Below are 24,430 nucleotides of genomic sequence, written 5' to 3'. Positions count from 1 at the left end.
GATACTTTATTATTGGTGTATACAAATTCAACTGATTTCTGAATATTAATTTTGCATCCTGCTACTTTACTAAATTCATTTATCAGTTCTAATAGTTTTTTGCTGGAGTCTTTGGGGTTCTCTCTATATAGTATCATGTCATCTGCATATAATGACAATTTTACCTCCTCCTTTCCAATTTGGATGCCTTTTATTTCATTTTCTTGCCTGATTGCTGTGGCTAGAACTTCCAGAACTATGTTGAACAAAAGTGGTGAAAGCAGGCAGCCTTGTCTTGTTCCTGATCTTAAGGGGAAAGGTTTAAGCCTTTCCCCGTTGAGTACAATGTTAGCTGTGGGCTTATCATATTGGGTTGTCAGAAAAGTCATGAGGTATTTTTTCTGTTTTTCGTTGCAAAAATGCAACATGACTTTTCCGACAACCCAATATATTGCCTTTATTAAATTGAAATATGAATAGAGGTATTAACACCTTGCTAAGAGTTTTTATCATAAATGGCTGCTGGATTTTGTCAAATACTTTTTCTGCATCTATTGATATGATTATATGATTTCTATTTTTCATTTTGTTAATGTGGTGTATTACGCTAAGTGATTTGCAGATATTGAACCAACCTTGCATACCAAGAATGAATCCCACTTGATTGTGGTGTATGCTCTTTTTAGTCACTTCTCCTCTTTCATTTCTGATTTTATTAATTTGGGTCCTCTCTCTTTTTCTTGGTGAGTCTGGCTAAGGGTTTGCCAATTTTGTTTATCCTTTCAAAAACCCAGCTCTTGGGCTGGCTGAGTGGCGCATTGGTTGAGAACTGGCTTGGGATGCCGGAGGTCCCCAGTTCGGATCCCACATATGAGGGCCAGTGACACTGCCCTCTACAGCTAAGATGCTGAACAACAGCTCGACCTGGAGCTGGGCTGCCGTGAGTTGGCGGCAACGGCGTGGGCTGCAGTCCCCTGCTGCAGTGGGCTGCCATAAGCTACCATGTGTAGCCAGCAGCCAGCGTGAGCGGCCAGCAGCCGCCGTGAGCAGCCTTCCAGAACCTGGCGACTGATCTGTCTCACCCAGGAAGAGTGCAGTGATGGTGCCAGCTTGGGCCAGTGAAGCGACGTCCTCCACAACTAGACTGAAGAGCAAAGCAACAGCAACTTGTCTGTTCCCCTCCCCCCGATTCCCCAATTAAAAAAAAAATCTAAAAAAAAAAACAACAAAAAACCCCCCAGCTCTTGGTTACATTGATCTTTTGTATTGTTGTTTTGGTCTCTATTTTATTTATTTGTGCTCTGATCATTATTATTTCCTTGCTTGTACTCCCTTTGTGTTTGTTTTGCTGTTATTTTTCCAGTTCCCTTAGGTGTAAAAATATCCTGTTCATTTGAGATTTTTCTTGTTTCTTTACATAGGCCTGCACGTCTATGAATTTCCCTCTTAGGACTGCTTTCACTACATCCCATCAATTTTGGGTTGTTGTGTTTTCATTTTTGTTTGTCTAGAGGTATCTTTTGATTTCTTCCTTGATCTCATTGTTGACCCACTCGTTATTTAGTAACATGTTATTTAGCCTCCGTATATTCATGTGCTTTCCTGATTTCTTCTTATAATTGATTTCTAGTTTCATAGCATTGTGGTCTGAGAAGATGCTTGATATGATTTCAATCTTCTTAAATTTATTGAGACTTGTTTTGTGTCCTAACATGTGGTCTATCTTGTAAAATGTTCCACTGCACTTGAGAAGAATGTATATTCTGTTGCTTTGGGGTAAAATGCTCTAAAAATATACATTAAATCCAACTGGTGTAAAGTGTTATTTAAGGCCACTGTTTCTGTGTTGATTTTCTGTCTGGAGGATCTGTCCATTGGTGACAATGGGGTGTTGAAGTCCTCTACTACGATAATGCTACTGTTGATCTCCGACTTTACGTTCAGTCATAAACTGTTTTATATATTTAGGAGTTCCTATGTTGGGTGCACAGACGTTTACTAGGATTATATCCTCTTGTTGGATAGATCCCTTTATTATTATGTAGTGTCCTTCTTTGTCTTTTATTGTAGTCTTCATTTTAAACTCTAGTTTTTCCGAAATAAGTATTGCTACTCCACCGTTTTTTTTTTGTTTCTATTTCTGTGATATATCTTATTCCATTCCTTTACTTTCAGTCTGTGTGTGTCTTTTGATCTGAGATGAGTCTCTTGCAAACAGCATATGCATGGGTCCTGTTTTCTTATCCACTCAGCCACTCTGTGTCTTTTAATTGGAGCATTTAGCCTATTCACATTTAAAGTGACTATTGATAGGTATGTATTTATTGCCATTTTGTTATTTGTATTTCTGGTCCTCCTTTGTTAGTTTGTTTCCCCCTTTCTTCTGTTTAAAAAAGCCCTTTTAACATTTATTGCAATGTTGGTTTGGTGGTAATGAATGCCTTTAGCTTATTTTTTTTTCTGAGAAGCTCTTTTTTTTCTCTTTCAATTTTAAGTGATAGCCTTGCTGGGTAGAGCAATCTTGGTTGTAGGCCTTTTGTTTTTCATCATTTTGAATGTTTCCTACCACTGCCTTCCGGCCTGCAGAGTTTCTGTAGAAAAGTCAGCTGTTAGTCTTATAAGAATTCCTTTGTATGTAACCGACTGTCTTTCTCTTGCTGCTTTTAGGACTCTATCTTTGTCTTTAACCTTTGCCATTTTAACTATGATGTGTCTTGGTGTGGGCCTGTTTTGGTTCAGCTTGTTTGGAACTCTCTGCACTTCCTGGGCTTGTATGTCCATTTCCTTCACCAGGGTAGGAAAGTTTCGGTCATTATTTTATTTATTTATTTATTTTTAAGATTTTTTATTGGGGAATGGGGGGGATGGGAACAGTGCTGGGGAATTGCAGGAAGGGGGACAGAGAAGTTGCTGTCATTTTGTTCTTCAATCTAGTTGTGGAGGACGTTGCTTCACTGGCCCAAGTTGGCACCATCATTGTGCTCTTCCTGGGTGAGGCAGATCATTCGCCGGCTTCTGGACGGCCGCTCACTGCGGCTGCTGGCCACTCACGCTGGCTGCTGGCTACATAGGGTAGCCCATGGGAACCCACTGCCACAGGGGCTGCAGCTTACGCCATCGCCGGTGACTCACGGCAGCCCAACTCCAGGGTGAGCTGTTGTTCAGCATCTTAGCTGTGGAGGGCAGTGTCACTGGCCCTCATATGTGGGATCTGAACCGGGGCCCTCTGGCGTCCCAAGCCAGTTCTTAACCATCACGCTACTCGGCCGGCCCATTTTCAGTCATTATTTCTTCAAATAGGTTCTTGATCCCTTGTTCCTTCTTTTCTCCTTCAGGTATTCCTATGATGTGAATGTTGTTGTGCTTGATGTTGTCCCACAGATATCTTAAACTATTTTCATTTTTTTTATTCTTTTTTCTTTTTGTTGTTCCAATTGGGTAATTTTTGCTATTTTGTCTTCTAAATCATTGATCTGATCCTCTGCTTCATCTAATCTACTGGTGATTCCTTCCAGTGTGTTCTTCATTTCAGTATTCTTTAGTTCTTACTGGTTGTTTTTTATGATTTCTCTATTCTTCTTTGTGTCCTTACTAAGTTTCTTAAATATTCTTATTATCAGTGTTCTAAACTCTGTCTCTGATAGGTTGAATACCTCTGTTTCATTTAGTTCCATTTCTAGAGGTTTCTTCTGATCTTTTATTTGGGACACGTTTCTTTGTTTCCTCATTCTGGCTGTCGCTCTGTGATTGCTTTGATGTATTATGTAGATCTCCTATATCTCTCAGCCGTTGCTGGGTGGTCTTATGTAGTATGTGTCCTTTATATTCGGATTGCGCAGTCTCCCTATTCTCCTGTCCCGTGTGTTCCAGAGGTGTCGCTGTTGAAGTTGATCTTTAATTGCTTTTGAAGGCCGGCTGAGTGGCTCAGTTGGTTAAGAGTTCGTTCAAGAATATGAACTCTGAGCAACAAGGTTGCCAGTTCAATTCCCGGACTGAGCTGAGTTGCCATTGAGCTGCCAAGAGGTGGCAGGATGGCTCAGCTAAAAATAAATAAATAAATAAATAAATAACAATTTAAAAAATTTTTTAAATAATTTCTTTTGGCTTGTCAGAGGGTGGGATTGACCCTCAGGCTGTTAGCTGGGAGAATTATCTCTGTTCACAGTGTATGAGCTGCTGTGTGGAGGTTGATCCCTTCAGAGGAGGCTTGGTTGCTGTGGGCTCTTGTGCCTGTGGAAAATTTCCTTTGAGAATGCCGCTTGTAGGTTCAATCAGGTAGTACCCGGGTTTGGTGTCTCTTGGGCGGGGCTCCAACTCAGACCTGTCTGTTAACGTCCTGTAGCTACCTGGTAGGTGCCTCAAGGCTGTATGCTGTTGGCTGCTGCCCATGCTGGACCTGGGGTCATGTAGGATGGTCTCTGTGTGAACTTAGGCTGGCTGCCACCAGTATTGGTCCTGAGGTAGTTTAGCAAAAGGCGCAGGGAGCCCTAGGCCTCTTGCCACCTGTCAGATGCTGGTATGGCCCAAATATTGAAAGGCACTCTTTAGAAGCATGTGTGGCTATTTGACCCCGTGTTGAGGGTGCCCTTGGTGATGTGGCACTAGTTGGGCAGGATGGAGTTCAAGTGAGTTATGAGATGTGATTGGTGGTCTTTAAGACATTAATGTGGATTTAGGTCTTATGCCAATACCTAGCCTGTGACCCCCTTGTATAGCGTCCCAAGGGCACTACAGTCAGCTTCTACCTCATGCTCATCAATTCCCGAAAGCTGCTCCCAAGTGGCTGTGGTGCAGGTTTGTGGTCACTGAACACCATCAAGATGACCCCAGTGCTCTGTGAACCACCGTCTGTTGAAAAAAAACCTTTCCACAGTTTGTGGGAGTGGAGCCATTCACCCAGGCACTCCAAGTGCCCCTGGCACTAGGTGGTGATACAGGTGCATAAAGGCTGTGGTCAGTGGTGTCTACAAATTCAGTATAGTCTCAGCTCCTGGACCAGTGCTAGGTCCACGTCCACTTCATAAAGCAAAAACAAAGCAAGGCAACCCAACAACACCAAAACAACAAATACACCCCCACAAAAACACGATAAACAATGATCAGACAGGAGAAACAAAAATATGTAAAAGAGACAAAAACACAAACACACACAAATACAACAGAACAAGACAGAAAAACAGTAACCAAAGCATTAACCAGACAAACAAGACTGAGAAACAACAACAACAAAAATAAAACATATGAAAGAAAAGAAGAAAAAGGAACAAAAAGATTAAAGAGAAAGAAAAGAAAAAAGAATAATTTAAAAGAGGAAAACAAAGAAAAGAGAAAAAAAAAGGCTCTCTGCCCACTTTAATCTGCAGACCACTTGCTCAGCAAGTGAGAGTCTCTGGGCGACTCAGCAGCAGCTGTGTTGGGGGCAAGGGCAAGGGCCCAACACATCGTGCACTGGCCTCCCTCTCAGGCTCACAATGAGCTTCCCGCAATTAGCTGCCGTGTGCTCTGGGGCCATCCTCACCACCAAAAATCCTCACAGGTTGCTGCGGGCTGTCCACTGCTGCAAAAACCCTCTGTGGCCTGTGGAGGTGGGTGTCAGGCACCAGGGGCTCAGGGTGCCCCCAGCAACACAGCTCTAGGTGGGTGAGACAGGCCCTCAAGGCACCATGGGGTGTGGTCAGTGGTCCCCACCAAGTCAGAGCAATGTGCACTTCTGCACCAGCAACCAGCCCGCATAAACTCACCAGGAAAGACCCGGTCATATCATGCAGGTGCACAGCTCCCAGCCCAACACTTCCAGGAAAGCTCCCAGTTTCAGCCTGTCCCAATCAGCAGCCCGCAGATCAGGCAGAGCAGCCCGACAGCCAGGCGCCACTCTGGCAACTCTACACATGCAGTGTGGAGAGCAGGGACCCAAGGCAGCTCATGGGCACCCGCACCTCAACGAGCAGCCGTTGGAGCCAGTGCATGCCTGACAGTCAGGCGCTACCCTGGCTACGCAGCATAAGCAGTGCGGAGAGAGGGCACCCAAGTTAGCATTCATGTGTGCACACACACGTACACCTGTGCTGATTCCACCAGACCAATACGGTCCTGAATCTGACCCTCTGTGGGAGAGCCCAACCCCGAAGAGATGGCGCCCTCCTGTATGCTACTTGTGTGCAAGCTCCACACAGGGGGATCAATGGTCCCCAAACCTCTAGCTCCCGCAGAGGCACTCAGTTCAGTCCTTCCCTGCAGGCTCCTGGGACCCCACTTATGGAGCCACTCCCTCCGCCAGGGACCAGGTGAGTGCTCACCAGCGAGTGAGTCTGTGTGCTGGCTCCACAGGAGAGTGATTGATTCTCTAGCCACCGTCCACCCCACCAAGTTGAGCCAAGAGAGTCCTCACTAATTTCTACTGCCAGCTATCATGGAATTCCTCTTCTCAGCAAAGTAACTCTGGACTGGGGAGCTCCCGTGGGGCCAGAGGGACCCTCCCCAACAGGAGAAGCCTCTCAGCCACTGAGGTATCCCTCACAGGGTTCGCCCTCTCTCTGTGGGCCAAGAGTCAGCCTGCCTCACGTCTCTGTCCCTCCTACCAGTCTCGACGTGGCCTCTTCTTTAAGTCCTTCGTTTAGAAGTTCTGTTTATCTAGTGTTCAGATGACTTCCGAGGTTGAATGTTGTATAAATTATTGACAATTTTGGTGTGATCCTGGGAGGCAGTTGGCATAGCACTATCTCAGCTCCGCCCTCTGTATTACAATTTTAATACAGTTTTTTCCTTTCTTAAAATGTGTGTATACACATTTTTGGCACCCTCTATTTGTGTGTGTGTAGACGCGCACATGCACGCTTCTGCGCTGTGTGACAATTAAGTTTGCGAAATTGTAGCAATGATATTGCTAATCTTTTTTTATATCAGAGGGATTATTCATTATGAATTTGTACCAACTGGACAAACAGTTAACCAAGTTTACTATTTGGAAGTACTGAAAAAGCTAGACGGCCTGCACTTTTTGGCAATTTATGGCTTTTGCATCACGACAATGCACCAACACACACGACACTGTCTGTGAGGGAATTTTTAGCCAGTAAACAACTGTATTGAAACATCCTCCCTACCACCTGATCTAGTCCCCAATGACTTCTTTCTTTACCAGAAGATAAAGGAAATATTGAAAGGAAGACATTTAGATGAAATTCAAGACATCAAGGGTAACACAATGACAGCTCTGATGGCCATCCCAGAAAAAGAGTTCCAAAATTGCTTTGAAGGGTGGACTAGGCACTGGTGCATAGCTTCCCAAGGGGAGTACTTCAAAGGTGACCATAGTGATATTCAGCAATGTGGTATGTAGCACTTTTTCTAGGATGAATTCATGAACTTAATTGTCAGATCTTCGTGGCGCGTGCATGCGTGTGTGTGTGTGTGTGTGTGTGTGTGTGTGTGTGTGTGTGTGTACAGACTTAGAACTTAAGAAATAGAATATTACTGCCATAGCTCATTCACACTGCTAAAACAGAATCCATAGACTAGGAGGCATATAAACAACAAACATTTAGTTGTCACAGTTCTGGAGGCTTGGAAGTCCAAGATAAAGGCAACAGCAGATTCGGTGAGAGCCCACTTCCTGGTTCATAGACTGCCATCTTTTTGCTGTGTGCTCACATGATGGAAGGGGCAAAAGACTCTGGGGTCTCTTTTATAAGAACTTTAAACCCATTCATGAAGGCTCCATCCTCATGACTTCATCACCTCCCAAAGTCCCCACTTCCAAATATTATCACTTCAGGGATTACGTTTCAACATATGGATTTGAAGGGGGACACAAACATTCAGTCTATAGAAATTATCAACATTTCAAATTCTTTGTACTTCTCCCTATCCCATCCCCCTCTCTATCCCAGTAGTAATCATTATTCGAAATTTTATTTATCATTCCCTTGATCTTCTTTATCATTTTGATATATATCCCTAACATATATACACATATGTATCTCCTGAAATAATACATTATTTTGTTTTTCATGTTTTTCAACTTAGTGTAAATGGAAATGGAACTCCATTTTATTTTTCTTCATAGCACTTCTCACTAATGAACATTTATTTTCTTATTTATTTATTTGTTTATGGTCTGGCTCACCCTCTCCCTCACAGCTCCTTGGAAACAAAAATGTATGTCATGGGGCCGGCCAAGTGGCGCGTTGGTTAAGAGCTGGCTTGGGACTCCAGAGGGCCCTGGTTCGGATCCCACATATGAGGGCCAGTGACACTGCCCTCTACAGCTAAGATGCTGAACAACAGCTCAACCTGGAGCTGGGCTGCCATGAGTCGACCACGATGGCGTAGGCTGCAGCCCCTGCTGCAGTGGGTTGCCATGGGCTACCATGTGTAGCCAGCAGCCAGCGTGAGCGGCCAGCAGCCGCCGTGAGCAGCCGTCCAGAAGCCGGCGACTGATCTGCCTCGCCCGGGAAGAGCGCAATGATGGTGCCAACTTGGGCCAGTGAAGTAACATCCTCCACAACTAGACTGAAGAACAAAAGGACAGCAACTTGTGTGTTCCCCTTCCCCCAATTCCCCAGCGCTGTTCCCATCCCCCAATTCCCCAATTAAAAAAAATAAAAATAAAAAAATTTTTAAAAAAAGAAAAATGAGTGCAGAAGTTCTGAGGTAATATTAAACGTAGCTTAAAAATAATAATAGGGCCGGCCGAGTGGTGGCTCGGTTGGTTAAGAGCTCACTCAAGAGTGTGAACTCTGAGCAACAGAGTTGACGGTTCAATTGCTGGCCTGAGCTGAGATGCTGCTGAGCTGCCAACAATTTGGCTCAGCTAAATAATAATAATAATAATAATAATAATAATAATAATAATAATAATAATAAATAAATGTAGTTGGCCCATGGAGCAATGGAAAAAGCATCAGGCTCAGCAAACTTAGGAATCTGGCTCTGTCACTTGTCAGCTGTGTTCCTACGAACAAGGCTCAACCTCTCTCGAGTTTCCAATTCCTCATCTGCAAAATGGGGATACTATTACAGGATGGTTAATTATGAAGGTTAAATGAGTGCATGGATGAAAATATATTGAACAGTAAGTGCAAAAAAATGATACTACAAACTATCATCAACATCTTAAGGCCAGGAAAGTCTTTGCAAATTAAACATCTCCACAAAATTCTTTCCCTACTTCCTCCTCCAGTTTAAATTTTATATTATAAACATACTTCACTTTAAAAATGGCACCCATCTTCTCTAATTAGCTTTCTCCTCAAGAGACAGTACAGTTTTATTTTATTGAGATATGCTTCACATACAGTAAAATTCACTTTTTAAAGTGTACAATTCAATTGTTGTTATTACATTCACAATGTTGTACAACCATCATCCTATATAATTTCAGAACATTTTCGTCACCCAAAAAGAAATCCCCTACTCATTAGCAGTCACTCCCCATTACTCTCTCCTCTAGTCCCTAGCAACTACTAATCTGCTTTCTGTTTCTATGGATTTGCCTAGTCTAGACATTTCACATGAAGAGAATCATACAATATGTGGCCTTGTGTCTGATTTCTTTCACTTAGTATGCTTTCAATGTTTATCCATGTTGTAGCATGTATGAAGTGTGCTCAAACAACACAGTGAATGTTTAAATAAAAAAATTATTACAGTAAAAGACACATTGCCATTATTCCCCCCTCAAAATACTCCCCCTTGCCTCTCACACACTTATCCCATTGTTCTTGCCACTTTCTGAAGCAGTTCTGGAAGTCCTCTTTCGTGAGTATCTTTAGTTGCACTGTCGTGGCTGCCTTGATGTCCAATGTCCTGAATCGATTCAAAATGTTTACTTTCATGATCATTTTGACTTTGGGGAAGAGCTAGAAGTCACATGGTGCCAGATCTGGTGAATAAGGAGGATGAGGACACACCACGATGTTTTTATTTGGCAGAAATAGCCATCCCAGAAGTGATGTGTGAAACAGAGCGTTGTCATGATGGAGGATGAAGTAAAGGCACTCACAAAAGAGGACTTCCAGAACTGCTTCAGAAAATGGTGAGATCAATGGGATAATTATGTCCGAGGCGAGGGGGAGTATTTTGAGGGGGATTAATGGCAATGTGTCTTTTACTGTAATAAATTTTTTTAAATTTAAACATTCACTGTACTGTTTGATCAGTACTTCATTCCTTTTTTAGAACTAGATAAAATTCCTTTGTATGGATATGCCACATTTTATTTACCCATTCTTCAGTTTATGGATATTTTAGTTGTTTCCATTTCAGGGGTAATATGAATAATTGTTATATTTGTGTACAGTTATTATGTGAATATATGTTTTTAATTCTCTTAGGTATATATCTAGGAGTGGAATTGCTAAGCCATGCAGTAACTCCCTATTTGACTTTTCCAGGAGCTGATGTTTCCCACTACGGCTGAACCATTTTATTGTACATTCCCATCACCAATGTATATTGACTCCAATTTCTCCACATCTTCCCCCATGTACTTATTTCTAGAATTGTTTTTCATTTTACCTCACCAACACCACCTGTCACATTAGTATTGCAGCAGGTTTAGAAATTAAAACAAAAATTCCTATGTGACACTCAGATATTAAAAAGTAACCCCAAAGTATTGCTTCTAATTTTTCCTGGCAGAGAATATTCAGTATTGAACTGTATTGCCTATCGGCATACTCAAATTTCCCTTGAACCGTTCCTCACAAAATCCTGTCAGGAAACACCGTTTGGGGAAACAAATCCCTGTCTTAAAGAGAGCTGTCTGGAGTACGCAGAAGAGTAGCATTTGAAAAGCTTTTCACATGCCTTCACTTCACTTCACTCTAGGCTCTTCTCGTGGTCACATTCATGGGCCGTCTCACCCAAGCAAAGCCCGTTCCCCTCCCACACGTATTAGGCGCGCAGGCGCACAGCCTCAGCCCGCCTTCCTCCCTCCGGCCCCGCCCCTTCAGGCCCTTCCCTAAGCCAACACTCTCGCTACCTCCTCGCACTCTGGGGCTGAGGGGCGGGAGATGGGTGTTCGCTTGTGACTCGGAGAACTGGCTTTCCGCACTGGCTGATTAAGTCTGATGACGTAGTCAAGCTCCAATCCACATGCTGGGGGCAGGACTAAAATCCGGCGGCGCAGGGTAGGAGGAGCTAGCCTGGTGGAAGCACGTGACCTGGGTCTGGAGCCGGAAGCTACCTATCTCGTCTGGAGCTTCCCCAGCACCTAAGGCTGAGATGGTGAGTGGGGACGCATGCGCGAGTACGCGTTAGGGGTTCCATGTCCCTGTTCCCCAATCTCTTTGAGTACCCGTTCCTGGGCCCGCACTCCGTCCTCACCTCTTCGCCCCGGGACAGAGAGGGACAGGAGATGGGAGGGGTGGCGACGTAGAGAGCTGAGGAGGGATCTGTGGGAGGGTGTACGGGGGGCAGGGGAGCAGTCTGCGGACGAGGGGTGGGCCACTTGGGGAATTGGAGAGGTGGCGAGAGAGAGAGGGTCCAGTGGGCTGCGAAGGTCTCCGGTGGTAGTAAAGGTGGGATCTGAAAGACCGAGGGAGCCCAGAGGCAGATGGTGAGGTGGTAAACAAGATGGAGATTCAGGAAGATGAGTATCGAAGGCCATGTAGAGGGAAGAGGGTCTGGAAGAGCCCTGACTGGGGAAAGAGAAGGCCTGGGGGTGGGGAGTACTGTCATGAGAGACTTGGGTTGCAAGTGAAGAGTATGGAGGGCCATCCTAGCACGCTTATCCCTGATTGCATCTTTACACACTAGACTTCTGCACTGACCCAGGGGCTGGAGCGAATCCCAGATCAACTCGGCTACCTGGTGCTGAGTGAAGGCGCAGTGCTGGCGGTGCGTTCTGGGCAAGGGAAGGGGTCCCCCCCAAGTACACATGGCCCTGTGATACCTTCTAAAATTGCCTAGTTTAGCCGAATTTCCCGCTGTTCTTCGTTTTATTGGTATTATACCTGGCATATAGTAAGATTTCAGTAATTAATCTCTGGAATCTTAATGTGGTAACTGTACTGGGGTAAAAGGGTTTACCAACTTTACCAAAGTCAGACAATTGGCTACAAGTTTGTTGATAACTATTATTACCTGGGTTATTCTCGAATATGTCTTTATTTGGTATTTATTAAAGAAGGTTTGTATTTTATTCCATAATACAATATAGGGTTAGCTCTCTAGAAGTTTTCAATCTAGCTAGAGACAAGGCTTAAGGTTAAAAGTTGAAAGCAATAGAGTAGTAAAGACTACTGAAGGAGTCCAGAAAATGGAAGGATTCAACCCTTCGTGTTTTAACTTGTGTTATGACAAGAAAACCTTCTTGGAGGACGTAAAAATTCAGCTGGGCTTAAAGGATGCCCATGGTTGTGAACAGGCAGAAAAGGAGAGTATACAGGATGTAATCGCGGGAGTATGACATCAGCCTGTCTGAAATAGTGGATTTGTGTTGAAAAGAATTTGGAAAGGTTTGGGGGAAGAGGATATGGTAAGGCAAGATCTCCTTGTGGAGAACTTTCAAGGCCAGGTGAACACATTTGGGTTAATCTTGAGGATAAAAGGAGCTTTGAAGGATATTTGAACAGAAACATGAGCTGATGAAATAGTTGAGCAAGATTGTTCTATTAAGTGTGAAGGTGGGCCAGAAGGGGCAGGATTCAGAAGCAGAGAGGCTGCTACGGAAATCTAGGTATGAGACTGAGCTGGTGGCAATGAGGAGCAAGGAGAGAAAAGAATTTAAAGACTAAAAATGTCTTGGTAATGACTAGAGATACTTCCATCCAGTAAGACTGAACTCAAGCCCAGAATGATAGTGCCTTAATAGGAAGTTATTAAAGGAAGTTGATTGGGGAAAGGGAGAGGTAAGGGGAATTTTGATGGCTTGACTTTAGACATTGAGTTTGACATAGAATAACAGCAGTTAATATGTATTGCTAGTAACTGTTATAAGCATCTTGCCAGTATTATCTCACGTAACCCTCACAAGCCCGTAAGATAGGTACTGTTGTCTCCAAGTTACAGGTGAGGAATCTGAGGTACACAATGTCCAAGGGAGCAAAGGGCACTGAATTAACCTAGTGAGAGGCCCATATTGAGGTAGGAAGAAGTTGCAACAGTCACCAGAAAAGAGGAAGCCCAGGCCACTGTCACATCATTACCCAAGGGCTAGGCAATAGGGAGGGGTTCAAGGACAAAGGGGATGTTTGTTTCAGATTCTGCAGACAAGGTAACAAGTGGGAAGACTGAGGAAAAGCAAGCAGCCTTGAACAAGTCAGTGGTGGGTGGGAACTGATTCTCAGAATATGATTTTACAAATAAGTGGGGACAGGGAGAGATAACGAGTTTCAAGGGATTAGGAAAGAATGGTTAGTAAAGAAATGGATGAGTCACTGCTCATCGGGGAAGCCCAGTATAAGGATGAGAAGCGATGGCATCAAGAAGGGCAACATCATAGTCAAGTTTTAGGTTTGTCTTTCCAAAACTGGGGTGACCTGGGGGTTGCCAGGAACTGGTGAGCGAGGGAATACCAATGCTAGAGCCAGAGTGACTGTTCCCTAGTAATTCCCAATTCTGTTCCCTAATTTCTGCCATCCTCTTTCCTCCATCTACATCCAGTCATCTGGGGATCTAGAGAATGATGAGCAGGCAGCCAGTGCCATCTCTGAGCTGGTCAGTACAGCCTGTGGTTTCCGGCTGCACCATGGCATGAACATACCCTTCAAGCGCTTGTCAGGTGAGCCCTAACCCCCGCCCCTGGTAGTGGTGATAGGAAGTGGGGTGCTCCCAGAGGTGGGGTGCTCTCCTCAGGGAAAAAACACTTGTCTCCTAACCACCTCCCACCATCTCCCCTTGGGTTCCCTGGTTCTGGCCACTTTCTTCCCTTCGGAATTCAACACTGCATCAGAAGTATGAGAAAACAAGAGAAGGAAGGGGATTGAATGGAGATCTTCCATCTTCAGATCTCTGAGCCTTGAAACCATAAGATTTCTTTGGCTTTCGTCCCAGCCAGTTTGTGTGTGACCCGATGGAGGCCACTGCACTCCACTAACTCTGTGTTCCCTTCCTTCTCCCGGGTGGGGGAAGGTATGTCTCCCCTCCAGTGGTCTTTGGAGAACACACGCTGCTGGTGACTGTGTCAGGACAGAGGGTGTTTGTGGTGAAGAGGCAGAACCGAGGCCGGGAGCCCATTGATGTCTGAGCCTGCCAAGGGCGAGGGGCAGAGGTGTATTGGGTCCATGAGCCTCTGTGATGAGGAAGATGCAAACTTCTTCCACCTTTTTCTTGGCCTGCTGCTTGAGCTAAGGCTTTCTGTTCACCCACTGCCCCACCCCTGTAACCTGGAAGGGCAGAGGCTTGAGGACCCTGTGCTGTGTTAAGGATAGTGAGGACAAGGGGACCTCCTTCTTTCTTCCCTCCTAATAAACATGAATCTGATATTCTCAGGGCCAGGGATGTGTGTATTGGTGTGTGTGTGTGTGTGTGTGTGTGTGTGTGTGTGTGTGTGTGTGTGGCAGGGGGTTACACCCCATGTCTTATACTTTCTAGGGAGAAAGTCAAAATTCATGTATCTCAGCCCAGAGGGGTGGAGCTAGCCATCTCTGGGCGTATCAAACTGGGAATCCAAAAGAAAAAAAAAAAAGTGGGAAGGGAGCTGAGGGAAGCTATTTGGTACGTATGCTGAAGGGAATCATTCTGAGTCCCTAGGTCTCTGTTCCTGCCACCAACACACAAACCACATTCTTCTCCCTCCTGAACAGGCATTTAATAGTCTTATTTCAGTTGGAAGCAGTAGTTGGAGAATAAGTTACTGGAACAGACAAAAAAAAGAAAAAACCCCACACAACTTAAAGTGCTTCAGGCTGCAAACGTAAACATGAGGAGCAGGAGGAGGCCACCTAGCTATATCATCCCTCACCCCTGATACAGGAGGGTCATTGTCAGGGTCCCTTTACCATCACCACCCTCTAATCTCAGCCCTGGGGTGGGTGGGTGGGTGGGAGGGAATGTCAAAGGTGGGAAAGAAAACTTAATAGGAATGAGAAGACAGTTTGTAAACTTAGAACCAGGGTACAAGGCAGGGGGCAAGGGAGCTCTTGGAGCCCTTGCCCTGGCCAAGGGGAGGGGCCAGCCCTCCCTCAGGAAATACTGTTGGCATAGTGCTGCAGCCATACCCGCCCATTTCACAGCTTCTTCCCTCATCCGCAGACACAGACAGGCAGCCTGTTGGGGCCTCCTCACCCACAGTGGGAGGCAGCCTTGGGGAGGCACAGCCTAGAGCGAGGACCCCCTCTGGGGGCGCTGGGTTTCTGGGAGTGTAAGGGAAAGGAGTCAGCATGGTGCTACTTGACGGGCTCCACCACCAGGACCTTGCACTCACGCTTGGCAATCTTGTCCAGAGAGAGCACAGCCTTGTCCGGGGGCAGGTAGAGGGGGCGGCCAACAGGGGAGGCCACAGGGGGTGTGATGGCCCTGCGCTCCATCACACTGCCCGACCTGGGGGAAGGCAGATGCTTTGGGCGCTGGTTAGACCTCAGGACCCCTTCCTGCTTCCTCTCCAATTCTGGCCTCTATGGAGTCCAGTGGCACCCCTCCCGAAGTTCCATACCTCATGAGGTGGCTGCGGGAAGGCTGTTGGTGGGAGAAGGACTGCGAGCGGCCCAGGCTAGCCTGGTGCCTCTCTACCAAGTCCCGGACAGCAGGGCTGCTGGGGCTGCTCTTGCGAGAGAGGGGCCGGGCCTCAGGCGGAGGGTGGGACACGCTGGCAGTAAACTGCAGCTTCAGTTTCATATGCTGGCTCAGCTGGGATGGAGAGACACCAATCAGCATTTCCACTCAGGTTCTAGGCCCCAGGCCTCCTTTCAAATCATCTTCCCCCTTGACAGGCCAATGTTGGATCTAAATTCTACCTTCCCTCTGCCTGGCTTTTTAGTACCACCCATTGTAGAAGCTAGCGGCCCTGCCGCCTCCTACGTCGACATTCTGAACTACCCACCATACCGCCCAACCCCTCCCCAGCCCACCTCAAAGAGCCCCGTCCTTAGAGCCTGGAAGGCCACACTGAAGGTGAGCACACTGCCCTTCCGGGAAAAGCCAAGGTTGTTGAGGGGTGTGTGGCAGACAATGGAGTCTAGGGCAGCTTGCATGGCTCGGCGCTCCTCCTCACACAGCTGCTTTCCTGGGGGGCAGAAAGAGCAACCAGTAAACATCTGTACAGTGTCCCTCAGTTCACAAAGGGCCTCCATGAACAGTCTCTTTTGATCTTCAAAGCCACCCTGTGGAATAATCTAAGTATATCTTTTGCCTATTTTATAAATAACAGCTAATATTGACTGTCAGCTGAGGTCTATTCTAACCACTTCACATACATTAAATCTTGAATGCACCATAATAACCCCATGAAGTATTATTTTTTCTATTTTAGAGATGAGAAAGCAGAAGCTCAGAGAGGTTAAGTAACCTACCCATGGCCACACAGCTAGTAAATGGCAGAGGTAGAAATCAAACATACCCGGGAGCCCAGCTCCAGTGTTAGTGCCCTTAAATCATTCTGCCATGAGACCACCCAGGTACAGAGCCAAAGCAGCCTGCTACAAGTCACCTACCTCTATGACTTCTTCCTTTCCCCTCCCCTTCTTTGGGACAGCCTGGCAGCAACCTACCAGCCTGCGCGTGCTCTGGGGTCCACACGAGCCTCACAGCAAGGAAGTCTTGGAGATTGTTAAGCAGCGTGTAGGTGACAGTGAAACGCTCGTAGGTCTGAACAGGGGACTCACATGAAGCAGTCATCACAAAGCACGGGCGGTCCAGGCGGATGCTGGGCAGGCTAGAAGCAGTGAGAGAGGAAAACAGGATGTGTGTGTGAGTTGCAAAACAAAGGTGAACAGGACGGTGCCGCAGGGGTTCCCACATACTCACCGGTAGTGGGTGTAGATGCTCTGTGTGAAGGGCAGCTTCGGGGTGGACCACTGAACCACAGCAATCAGGGGGACTTCTAGGCCCTGTGGAACAGACAAAGGAAACCATCACATGTATCAGAGGTTGTCCCCTCTCATCTTTAGTCACCCCCCTGCCCTTTCCCTCCTACTGCTTTTTCTTAACCCTTTTCCTTGAACACACCAGCCCCTTCTACTTACCTCCTTGCCCCCTGGAGGTGGCTGCTCACCCCCTCTCAGCTGAAACAGGAAGTTGTGTTCCTCCAGGGCACTGAGTGGGCAGGGGAAGCAGCCAGAGGTACCAGGGAGCCGACAGAAGGAGCCCATGGAGACCTCCCCAGATTGGTGACTAGCTCAAAAGAAGGGGACAGAGCTGGATCTTCCATGCCAGAGCTCTCAGCCCTGCCCCCATCCCCACCACTTCAAAGGCTGTCCCTCCCCAGGACCTCACCAGACATTGTCCACCAGCAGCACAGAGCCATCAGGCATGACAGGTAGATAACTGGCATTGAAGTTTGGGAGAATGCGGATATCCCGGATGGAAATTTCCTCTTGGGACGAGCTGTTCAGCACTGTCAGAGGTAACCAGCTCAGCTCAGAGTAATATCTGGACCATAAGACCCCACCTTAATCCCCCCAAAATGGACCTATCCCTACCAGCCTGCACAGAATAACTGCCTCCCAGTCAATGCCCTTGCTGCTACCCAAGACCTGGGCCACCGATATGCTCACCCTTGAGAACGGTCAAGTGTTTTCCAGCCACAGTGAACTGGCGGCATTTCAGAACTGGAGGGGGCAGCAGAGTCAGCAGGGTGCTCACTGCAGAAGAGGGCGGAGGCAAGAACTGATAGGCTGGGCACAGACCTCACCTCTAACCCACAGTTCTAATCTTCCTCTTCTCAGATCAGGCACTTGATCAGGTGATATTGATCACCCCTCCACTCTGTTCCCCAGGTTCCAGACTAGCATTTTCTCCCCACCTTGGGCCTTGAAAGCGCTCTGCTCGCCCCGGAAGGTCTCCCCAGGAGATCGGGTCTGCAGCAAGCGCAGGTAGCCTTGATCTCTGACCTCTGGTGCCTCAACCTCCCGTTTCCACACGGTCACTACAATCTGAGCAAAGGGGACACAGGACCATAGTTGAAAGGAGAGACAGCTAGCCAGCCTTAGAAAGAGCATCTGAATTAGGACAACAGCTCCACCCCTTGCCAATCTTACCTTGGCTTTAGGTGTCCCTGGGGGCAGTCTATCCAGTGAAACAGTGAGTGGGAAGATGACCTCATCTGTGGACACGATTGGTTCCTCCACAGGCAGCTGGGGAGGGGGGGGGGTGAAAAGAGGAGAAGAGGTCAAGAGAAAGGCAGCCCGCCGCGTTCCCTTTAAGATCTGCGGTGCGTGGTTGCCCTCCCCTCTCTTCATCCGTCATCTGCCTCCTGTTTCCCTCCAGCGTCCCTCTCCTCTGTCTTAGGAGCCCAGCAAACCTCCCCGCCGCCCTGTGCCGTGTCACCCCAGCTCCTCACCGTGGTCGCTCCCCCTGAGGTAGCAGGGCCCGGGCCGTGGGTGAGAAGGGGGCTGCAGCCTCGAAACAACCCCCCACCGCCAGGATCCCCGCCCCCTGGAGGTTCAGGATCCTGGTCGCCAAAGCCACCGCCACCGGGCGCCCCGCCTCCGGCGCTGACCGAGGCCAGGGCGGCCAGTGCGGTCGCCAGTTCCGCCCAGGCCCCACGGGACCCCAAGCCTGGGCCACCCCCGACGCCGGAGCCCGCGCTGCCCCGGCAGCGCAGCACCAGCAAGAAACGGACAGTCTCCCCCAGGTAGAGATGGTTGCGCCGGGGCAGCGTCCGGTACCGGCCTGGGTCCCCCGCCAGCTCCGCGCGCGGCGGCAGCGGCACAGCCGGGAAGTACATCGAGTAGTCGCACTGGGACTCCATGGGGCGGCGAGGACTGCACGGACCGGGGACGAAGTGGGCCGGGGCGGCAGAGAGCGAGGGACTGCTGGGGTGGGTCCGGGGAGTCCCGACACCTGACGGGGGCTGCGCGCGGCCGGGTCGGTCCAAGAGACCCGCCGGATCCGGGAACCGGCGCAATGAACTCGGAACCGAGGCCCCGCGGGGCCGGAACCGGGTGCGGGGCCGAATGACTGGAGAAAATCCGGAAGCGGAAGGGGCGTGGCCTCTGAGGCCCCGGAATTTGCGAATGACCGGACCCTGGAGGAGATGGGCGGGGTTCGGCTGGTGGTAGGCTGCAGCAAGAAGGATTTAGGAGACATTACAGACAGACTTCCTAAAAAAGAGATATTAAAGCACCCCCTCCAACCCCGGTTCTCCCAAGAAAATGCTCCATCCCCTCCCCTTTCCTCCCTACATAAAGCAAGTCCAAGTTTGAAATTATTTATTCATTCAACAAATATTTCATAGTGAAATGAGCATAGCTCAGTAACAAATATTTCATAGAGAAATGGACGCATTATTCCAATCCACTGAATCCCAAACTTGCTCTGGCATACACCATGGTTTGCTCCTCCAGGGAGCCTTGGAGAGTGTTACACGGACCTGCCAGGGTACTGGAAAGGTGAAGGGGCAAAATGCTGGTTGGGGTTGCTGCTAGCTGCTGAATGACTGGATTCCTTGGCACAGGCTTGGAGGACTTTGGGCCCACATCCGTGCAAAGTTCCATTTGTCCTCTAGGGAGCAGACTTGCTTTCTGAAGGAAGCAGAAATGTCATCTGGCTGCCCCACATTCATCACTTGTGTCCTTGTAGCTTAGCTGCGTTTTCAAGCTAAGACTTAGTGGTCTAATGTTTAGGGGGAGAGTAGCCTTGAAGTCTTGAGGGGCAGAGTGACTGTTGGGGGGAACTGCTTGGCATCTAGCTTGTCTTTGTACTGTAGCTCAGGGGTGGCCAGGCGCTCACACTCCTCCCTGTCTTGGAGGCTCAGTCCACTCTGAAGTACATAGCCCAAAACCTTACCTGACCCAAACTGGAAAGGGCGGAACCGCAGGTCAGTGATGTATTTGGGGTCTAAAGCCTCACCCCCCACCAGACAATGTTTAGCCAGGGCCTCTCGGCGAGCCCGGAGCTCTGCCACTGCACTCTCCAGCCGGTTCTGGCCATATTGCTTTATTCGTGCCCACAGACTGTGGTTGAAGTGAACATAAAGAGCCCAGTCCAGGTTGTTCCAGGCTCGGGCCCGTGCAGTCAGCTGCCTATTCTCAGTCATCAGTCCACCATCGCTGACAGCGCTTCTGCCCTGCTCACTTCCAGCCTGGGCATTGTGCATGAAGCCCACCACATCATCTAGACCCCAGCACAGGGCATCTGCCAACAGAACCAATGACTCGTCAAAGTACTCGGCCACCAAGACCAGGTCAAAGACAGAGTCCAGCCAGGCCAGACTCCATTGGATGAAGGATGAAGACCCCAAATCTAAAGTGGTAGGGCTGGCTGTTTGGCTGTGACCATCAGCAGCAGTGGGAGCAGGATGGAAGAGAGCATTGGGATCCAGGGTATGGACTCGAGGGCCAGCACCAGAAGGCAGGACATGCAGTTGTGGGGGATTAGCGTCTCTGGCGGGATGAGGATTTCCTCTCTTGGTCCTCATCTCTGGGGGGAAAGGGAGGCCAAAGTCAAACCATAGCAAGTTGCGTGCGTAGTGGTCCCCACGGGCCCCAGGCCGGTAGAAGGCTCGAGGATTGGCCAGGAAAGCAGCCAAGGAAGGTGCTTTGCGGAAGGCTGATGAGGTGGATTTATAGTAGGAGAAGGCAGAGCGGGCCAGAGCTGCTGGGTCTCGGACAATGGAAAAGAAGAAGCTGTCAGAAGGCATGACCTGAAGAACCTGCAGAGGAGGAAAAACATACAGGGAGAAATAACTGGGCCAGGAAGAAACTAAGTGCAAGCCCAATGCCCACAGATCCCCTAGCCTCCTCAGACCTCCTCTTGGCAGCTCTAATAGGAACCCTTACCCCCCCACCCACCACCATCTTCTTTCACTAACTGATAGATCTTGGGCCAGTTACTTAATGCCTCTGAGAACAGTTTGCTCATCTTCAAAATGGGGATAATCATACCCTCCTCTCAGCTGATTATGGAGGTTGCATGGGATAAAGGAACCTGGAACATAGGAAGCTCCTAGAGAATTTATTTCCTTGGGCCTTTTTCTCTGCCTTGGTCAGTAAAACTTCTAGGAATCAAACTTTGTGTTCATTTCTCCAACAAAAAACTATTAAGTACCTACCTTGGGACTCTTGATCACAACTCCAAGAAAGGAACTGGCCTCAGGCCTCCTGGGGAGGGTGGGAGGTGGGTCACAGGCAGCAAAGAGGGAGGAAAGGGGGCAACCATAATGTCTCAGGTATAGGTGTCAGGTGGGCAGACAAACACAAGATGGCTAAAGGACAGGGCACTTCTAGGGTTCCTGGGCATCTTGGAGAGCAAAAGACATCCCTGGACTAGACAGTGGGGAGCCAAGGCCACTTGGTAAGGGGCTTCTCTGAGGCCTGGGACATTTGATCACACTTCTTAGCAAGAAGGAATGTAGGAATTGGGCTGAGCCAGGCAGATCCATGTCAGAAACCAGCTTCTGGGCTCCTGGAAGGGTTTTTGCCTCTGAACATGACGCCTGTCGTTGAACCTGACTCCCTGACATGATGTCCTTCAATTTGATCTGCTAATATGGGCATGCCTGCAGGGCAGAGCCTGTGAACTGTGTGTCTCTTTGAAGGCAGAGAAGAACAGTGCAGAGAATGGTCTGTGGCATCAGGCGGACCTGGAATAAAATCCCAGTTCAGCTATTTACCAGTTATGTAACTTTGGGCAGGTTACTGAACTTAGAGACTTCATTCCTCCATCTATAAATCTGTGTTAACATTTACCTTGTAGAATCTGGAAATAGATGGAAGATGATAGGTATTCAATGAATGGTGGTGACAACAAAGGTCATTATCCTAACCTCCAGAGAAACCTCCCTCAAAGACTGTTGCCATCGCCTCACTCCTAGCAGTGGCCCCTTTGCTAACCATTAGATCACACTCATGCTCCGCAGCCACTTCCTCCAGCTCCAGCTTCAACAGGAGTGTGCTTTAGCCCCCACTGAAGTTCTACCTCCTATACATACTCCCCTCTTACACACACCACCACCACCACCATCTTTGCTGATATTTTGCTCCCTCTTAAGTATGCCTGATGTTCTCCTTACTAAATACAAAATCATGTCCACCCTTTCCGTTAAAACCTACCTCTCCAGAAAGCCCCACCTCTTTTGATGAATATTCTTCCCACAGTTCCAAATACAAACATACACATGCACACTTGCCACAGAAGGTGCTTTGACTTTGGAGCAGACAGGCCTGGGTTTAAATCCAGTTAACAGATACCAGTCACTTATCCTCTCTGAGGCTCTATTTCCTCATCTGTATAATGGAAACTCTTACAACGCCTTCCTGGCAAGATGATGGTGAGATTAATACCCAGCACTCAAGAAGTATTCAATAAAAGTCCCTTCCCTGTATGTTTTCATTTGCACATTGACTTTCTCAGAGAGCTCTCAGGTTCCTGTGTGTGTGTACAGATGAGCATGTGAGTGCATGTACCCATCTCCCCCTTTAGAAGTGAGGCTTTAAGGGTGTCAGGGTTGGGCTAGGGCTTGGCATATACCTGATCCTCAAAATCTGGCAAACATGGTAAGGGGAGTGAGAGGAGATGGGTCAGAGGGCAATGGCTGAGCAGAGGTCCTGGTAGTGCCAGTGGAAGGGGCCAAGAAGGGCCAGGGGCATCTGAAGGGAGAGTTTGGGGTGGGTGGGTGTGACAGTATTCAGAGTTGGCAGGACACTGACGCCAGCAGGATAAATTGGTCAAGAAAGGAGACTGAGTAAGCTCCGGATGGGAGAGAGCAGGACTTCAGCTCTCAGAAACTACTGAGGAAGGGACAGCTGAGGAAAGGGGATCGGTAAACCTCACCTTTGTGGTCCCAATGCGCATTTTGGGTGAAATGATGCCTGGGGAACCCCCAGGCCTGGGGCCTCCTCCCCTGATGGTCTTGTCCACAGACCTGATGCCTCTCTCTCCAAGCCCACCCACCCCCTCTACACCCTCTCACCTCTTTCAGGTTGAACCTCATGTGATGACATAGGATGTCAAAGTGGGGCTGGGTGCTTCCACCCTGAGGGTGGTAGCCTTTGACCCGAGAGGCCTGGAAAAGCCTTGGGTAGCCGAACTGGTAGCGGGCAGGGAGGGCAAAACGCAGCCCATGTCGGTCTCCATAGCGATGAAGCAGGCTTAATACAGAGCTGCTCCCAGATTTGTGCGTCTTCAGGAACACCAGTCGCTGCCGGGGAGGGCAGGATGGAACAGCTGGCCCTGGGGATGGGACCCAGTGCTGTCGGAGCTGCAGCCCAGGTAGCCTGGGGAGAAACAGGAGGGGAAGTGTCCTGTCCCTCACCAGAAGGTGGATGGGTGTCTAGTGGAGCAAGGACAGAGGGTGTGGAGTTCCCAGGAGTCGTAGCTCCAGGTGGGATTGGGAGGAGCAAGTGGGGGGCATCTATGGGGCGCTGGGACAAGATGAAACTCACCTCCTCTGGAAGGGCCCCCCCCAGAGCTGGAGGGCAAATCCGATGGTCATGAAGACTCCCAGAGCCACCCCCAGGCTCCGAGGCCCCCAGAGGCGCATGGTCCTGGTAGGAGACAGAGGGCCCATGTGGCAGAGGGAAAGGTGACAGGGCAATGGCCAGGCACAGAGGCAGAGACAGCTTGAGATAGCCGTGCAGCCACAGAAGGCGCAGGTTCAAGATCAGGGGTCATTCCCCAAGCCTGCTTGCAGCCCTGGTTGAGTCTGCCCCCTGAGTTAGCAGATTTTTGTCTCTGTCAGCGTCTAGAAGGGAAATGAGGGGAAGGAGGGGAGTCTGAGGAGAGGGTAGAGCCTTCTCTCCTGCTGCTGCAGCTGAGACCTAATTCATGCAGGGGGCTGGCTGTGAGAGGGGTGTGCTCTCTATACACATATATTCTAGGTGGCCCCACAACTACTCCTTTGCTGTCAGCCTCTATCTCCCCCAACCCCCACCTACAGTTTCTCCCTGGGAGAAAGACAGAGACCCTGCAAAAAAGATCAGACCAATGTGCTCATAAGACACTGATGAGGACATCACCAGGCCACTGACTTCCTCATCAGCCTCTCTGATAAATCGGGGTGAAGAGCCCCATTTGGAGGCTGAAATGGGTAGCCATGAGAGAATGCGGGTCAGATGAACCAAGGGAGGTGAGGCCACAGGAGTGAGTGTAATGAGTAAGAGCCATCTGGTCTAAACTCAGGCATCTCTTTCCCCTCTTGGCACAGGGCAGTCCCCAGTGTGGAAGGGGCTGGGGGATACGTGGGGTTATTTATAAAACCCAGTTCCCACAACACAGCCCCACACACCCCCGTTCTCACTTTCCAACCCCATCAGTGCACCCAGAGATTGAGAGAGTGGGGCTAGGGGGAGGGAGGGAGGGAGGGAGAGAGAGAGAGAGAGAGAGAGAGAGAGAGAGAGAGAGAGAGAGA

The 24,430-nt window shown here is 48.6% G+C and overlaps 3 protein-coding genes across 5 annotated transcripts in view; 1 reads left to right on the top strand and 2 right to left on the bottom strand.

Moving 5' to 3' along the window:
* The first annotated feature begins 11,027 nt into the window (after positions 1 to 11,027).
* On the top strand, positions 11,028 to 14,420 carry LAMTOR4 (late endosomal/lysosomal adaptor, MAPK and MTOR activator 4). Of its 3 annotated transcripts, none has more exons than XM_019629955.1 (4): positions 11,028 to 11,208; positions 11,740 to 11,820; positions 13,588 to 13,705; positions 14,056 to 14,420. In XM_019629955.1, exons 1-4 carry the CDS (start codon positions 11,206 to 11,208, stop codon positions 14,100 to 14,102), a joined length of 249 nt encoding a protein of 82 aa, XP_019485500.1. In that variant the 5' UTR covers positions 11,028 to 11,205; the 3' UTR covers positions 14,103 to 14,420. The 3 variants fall into 3 exon arrangements, with proteins under 3 accessions (XP_019485500.1, XP_019485499.1, XP_019485501.1); XM_019629954.1 differs by having other exon boundaries at positions 11,099 to 11,208; positions 14,073 to 14,420; XM_019629956.1 differs by lacking the exon at positions 11,740 to 11,820 and having other exon boundaries at positions 11,104 to 11,208; positions 14,073 to 14,418.
* A 292-nt stretch (positions 14,421 to 14,712) lies between these two features.
* Positions 14,713 to 19,199, bottom strand: TRAPPC14 (trafficking protein particle complex subunit 14). The gene is made up of 11 exons (XM_019629952.1): positions 18,422 to 19,199; positions 18,120 to 18,215; positions 17,885 to 18,014; positions 17,637 to 17,723; positions 17,356 to 17,476; positions 17,106 to 17,253; positions 16,888 to 16,970; positions 16,632 to 16,795; positions 15,993 to 16,147; positions 15,578 to 15,771; positions 14,713 to 15,465 (listed from the first exon to the last, which is right to left on the bottom strand). The coding sequence occupies exons 1-11, from the start codon at positions 18,830 to 18,832 to the stop codon at positions 15,312 to 15,314; spliced, it is 1,743 nt and encodes a 580-aa protein (XP_019485497.1). The 5' UTR covers positions 18,833 to 19,199; the 3' UTR covers positions 14,713 to 15,311.
* A 78-nt stretch (positions 19,200 to 19,277) lies between these two features.
* Positions 19,278 to 24,430, bottom strand: part of GAL3ST4 (galactose-3-O-sulfotransferase 4) — a 5,891-nt gene continuing 738 nt past the window's right edge. Inside the window, exons 2-4 of the mRNA XM_019629953.1 lie at positions 23,466 to 23,764; positions 22,994 to 23,297; positions 19,278 to 20,734 (exon numbers count right to left, since the gene is read on the bottom strand). Coding sequence (XP_019485498.1) covers positions 19,703 to 20,734; positions 22,994 to 23,297; positions 23,466 to 23,590 — 1,461 coding nt within the window. The 5' untranslated portion in view covers positions 23,591 to 23,764 and the 3' untranslated portion in view covers positions 19,278 to 19,702. The remainder of the gene's footprint in view (positions 20,735 to 22,993; positions 23,298 to 23,465; positions 23,765 to 24,430) is intronic.

Source organism: Hipposideros armiger, unplaced genomic scaffold (assembly GCF_001890085.2).
Source record: "Hipposideros armiger isolate ML-2016 unplaced genomic scaffold, ASM189008v1 scaffold_875, whole genome shotgun sequence".
Classification (NCBI taxonomy): Eukaryota; Metazoa; Chordata; class Mammalia; order Chiroptera; family Hipposideridae; genus Hipposideros; species Hipposideros armiger.
The sequence above is the reverse complement of the archived record's forward strand: the minus strand, read 5'-3'. Positions and strand labels throughout refer to the sequence as shown.

Coding starts and splice junctions, on each gene's coding strand:
- LAMTOR4 (XM_019629954.1), top strand. Junction 11,821..13,587: donor GTGAAGGCGCAGTGCTGGCG/GTGCGTTCTGGG, acceptor ATCTACATCCAG/TCATCTGGGGATCTAGAGAA. Junction 13,706..14,072: donor ACCCTTCAAGCGCTTGTCAG/GTGAGCCCTAAC, acceptor TCTCCCCTCCAG/TGGTCTTTGGAGAACACACG.
- TRAPPC14 (XM_019629952.1), bottom strand. CDS start 18,832: ATGGAGTCCCAGTGCGACTACTCGATGTACTTCCCGGCTGTGCCGCTG. Junction 17,254..17,355: donor CTGCTGGTGGACAATGTCTG/GTGAGGTCCTGG, acceptor CTTTTGAGCTAG/TCACCAATCTGGGGAGGTCT. Junction 16,148..16,631: donor CCCAGAGCACGCGCAGGCTG/GTAGGTTGCTGC, acceptor TCTGCCCCCCAG/GAAAGCAGCTGTGTGAGGAG.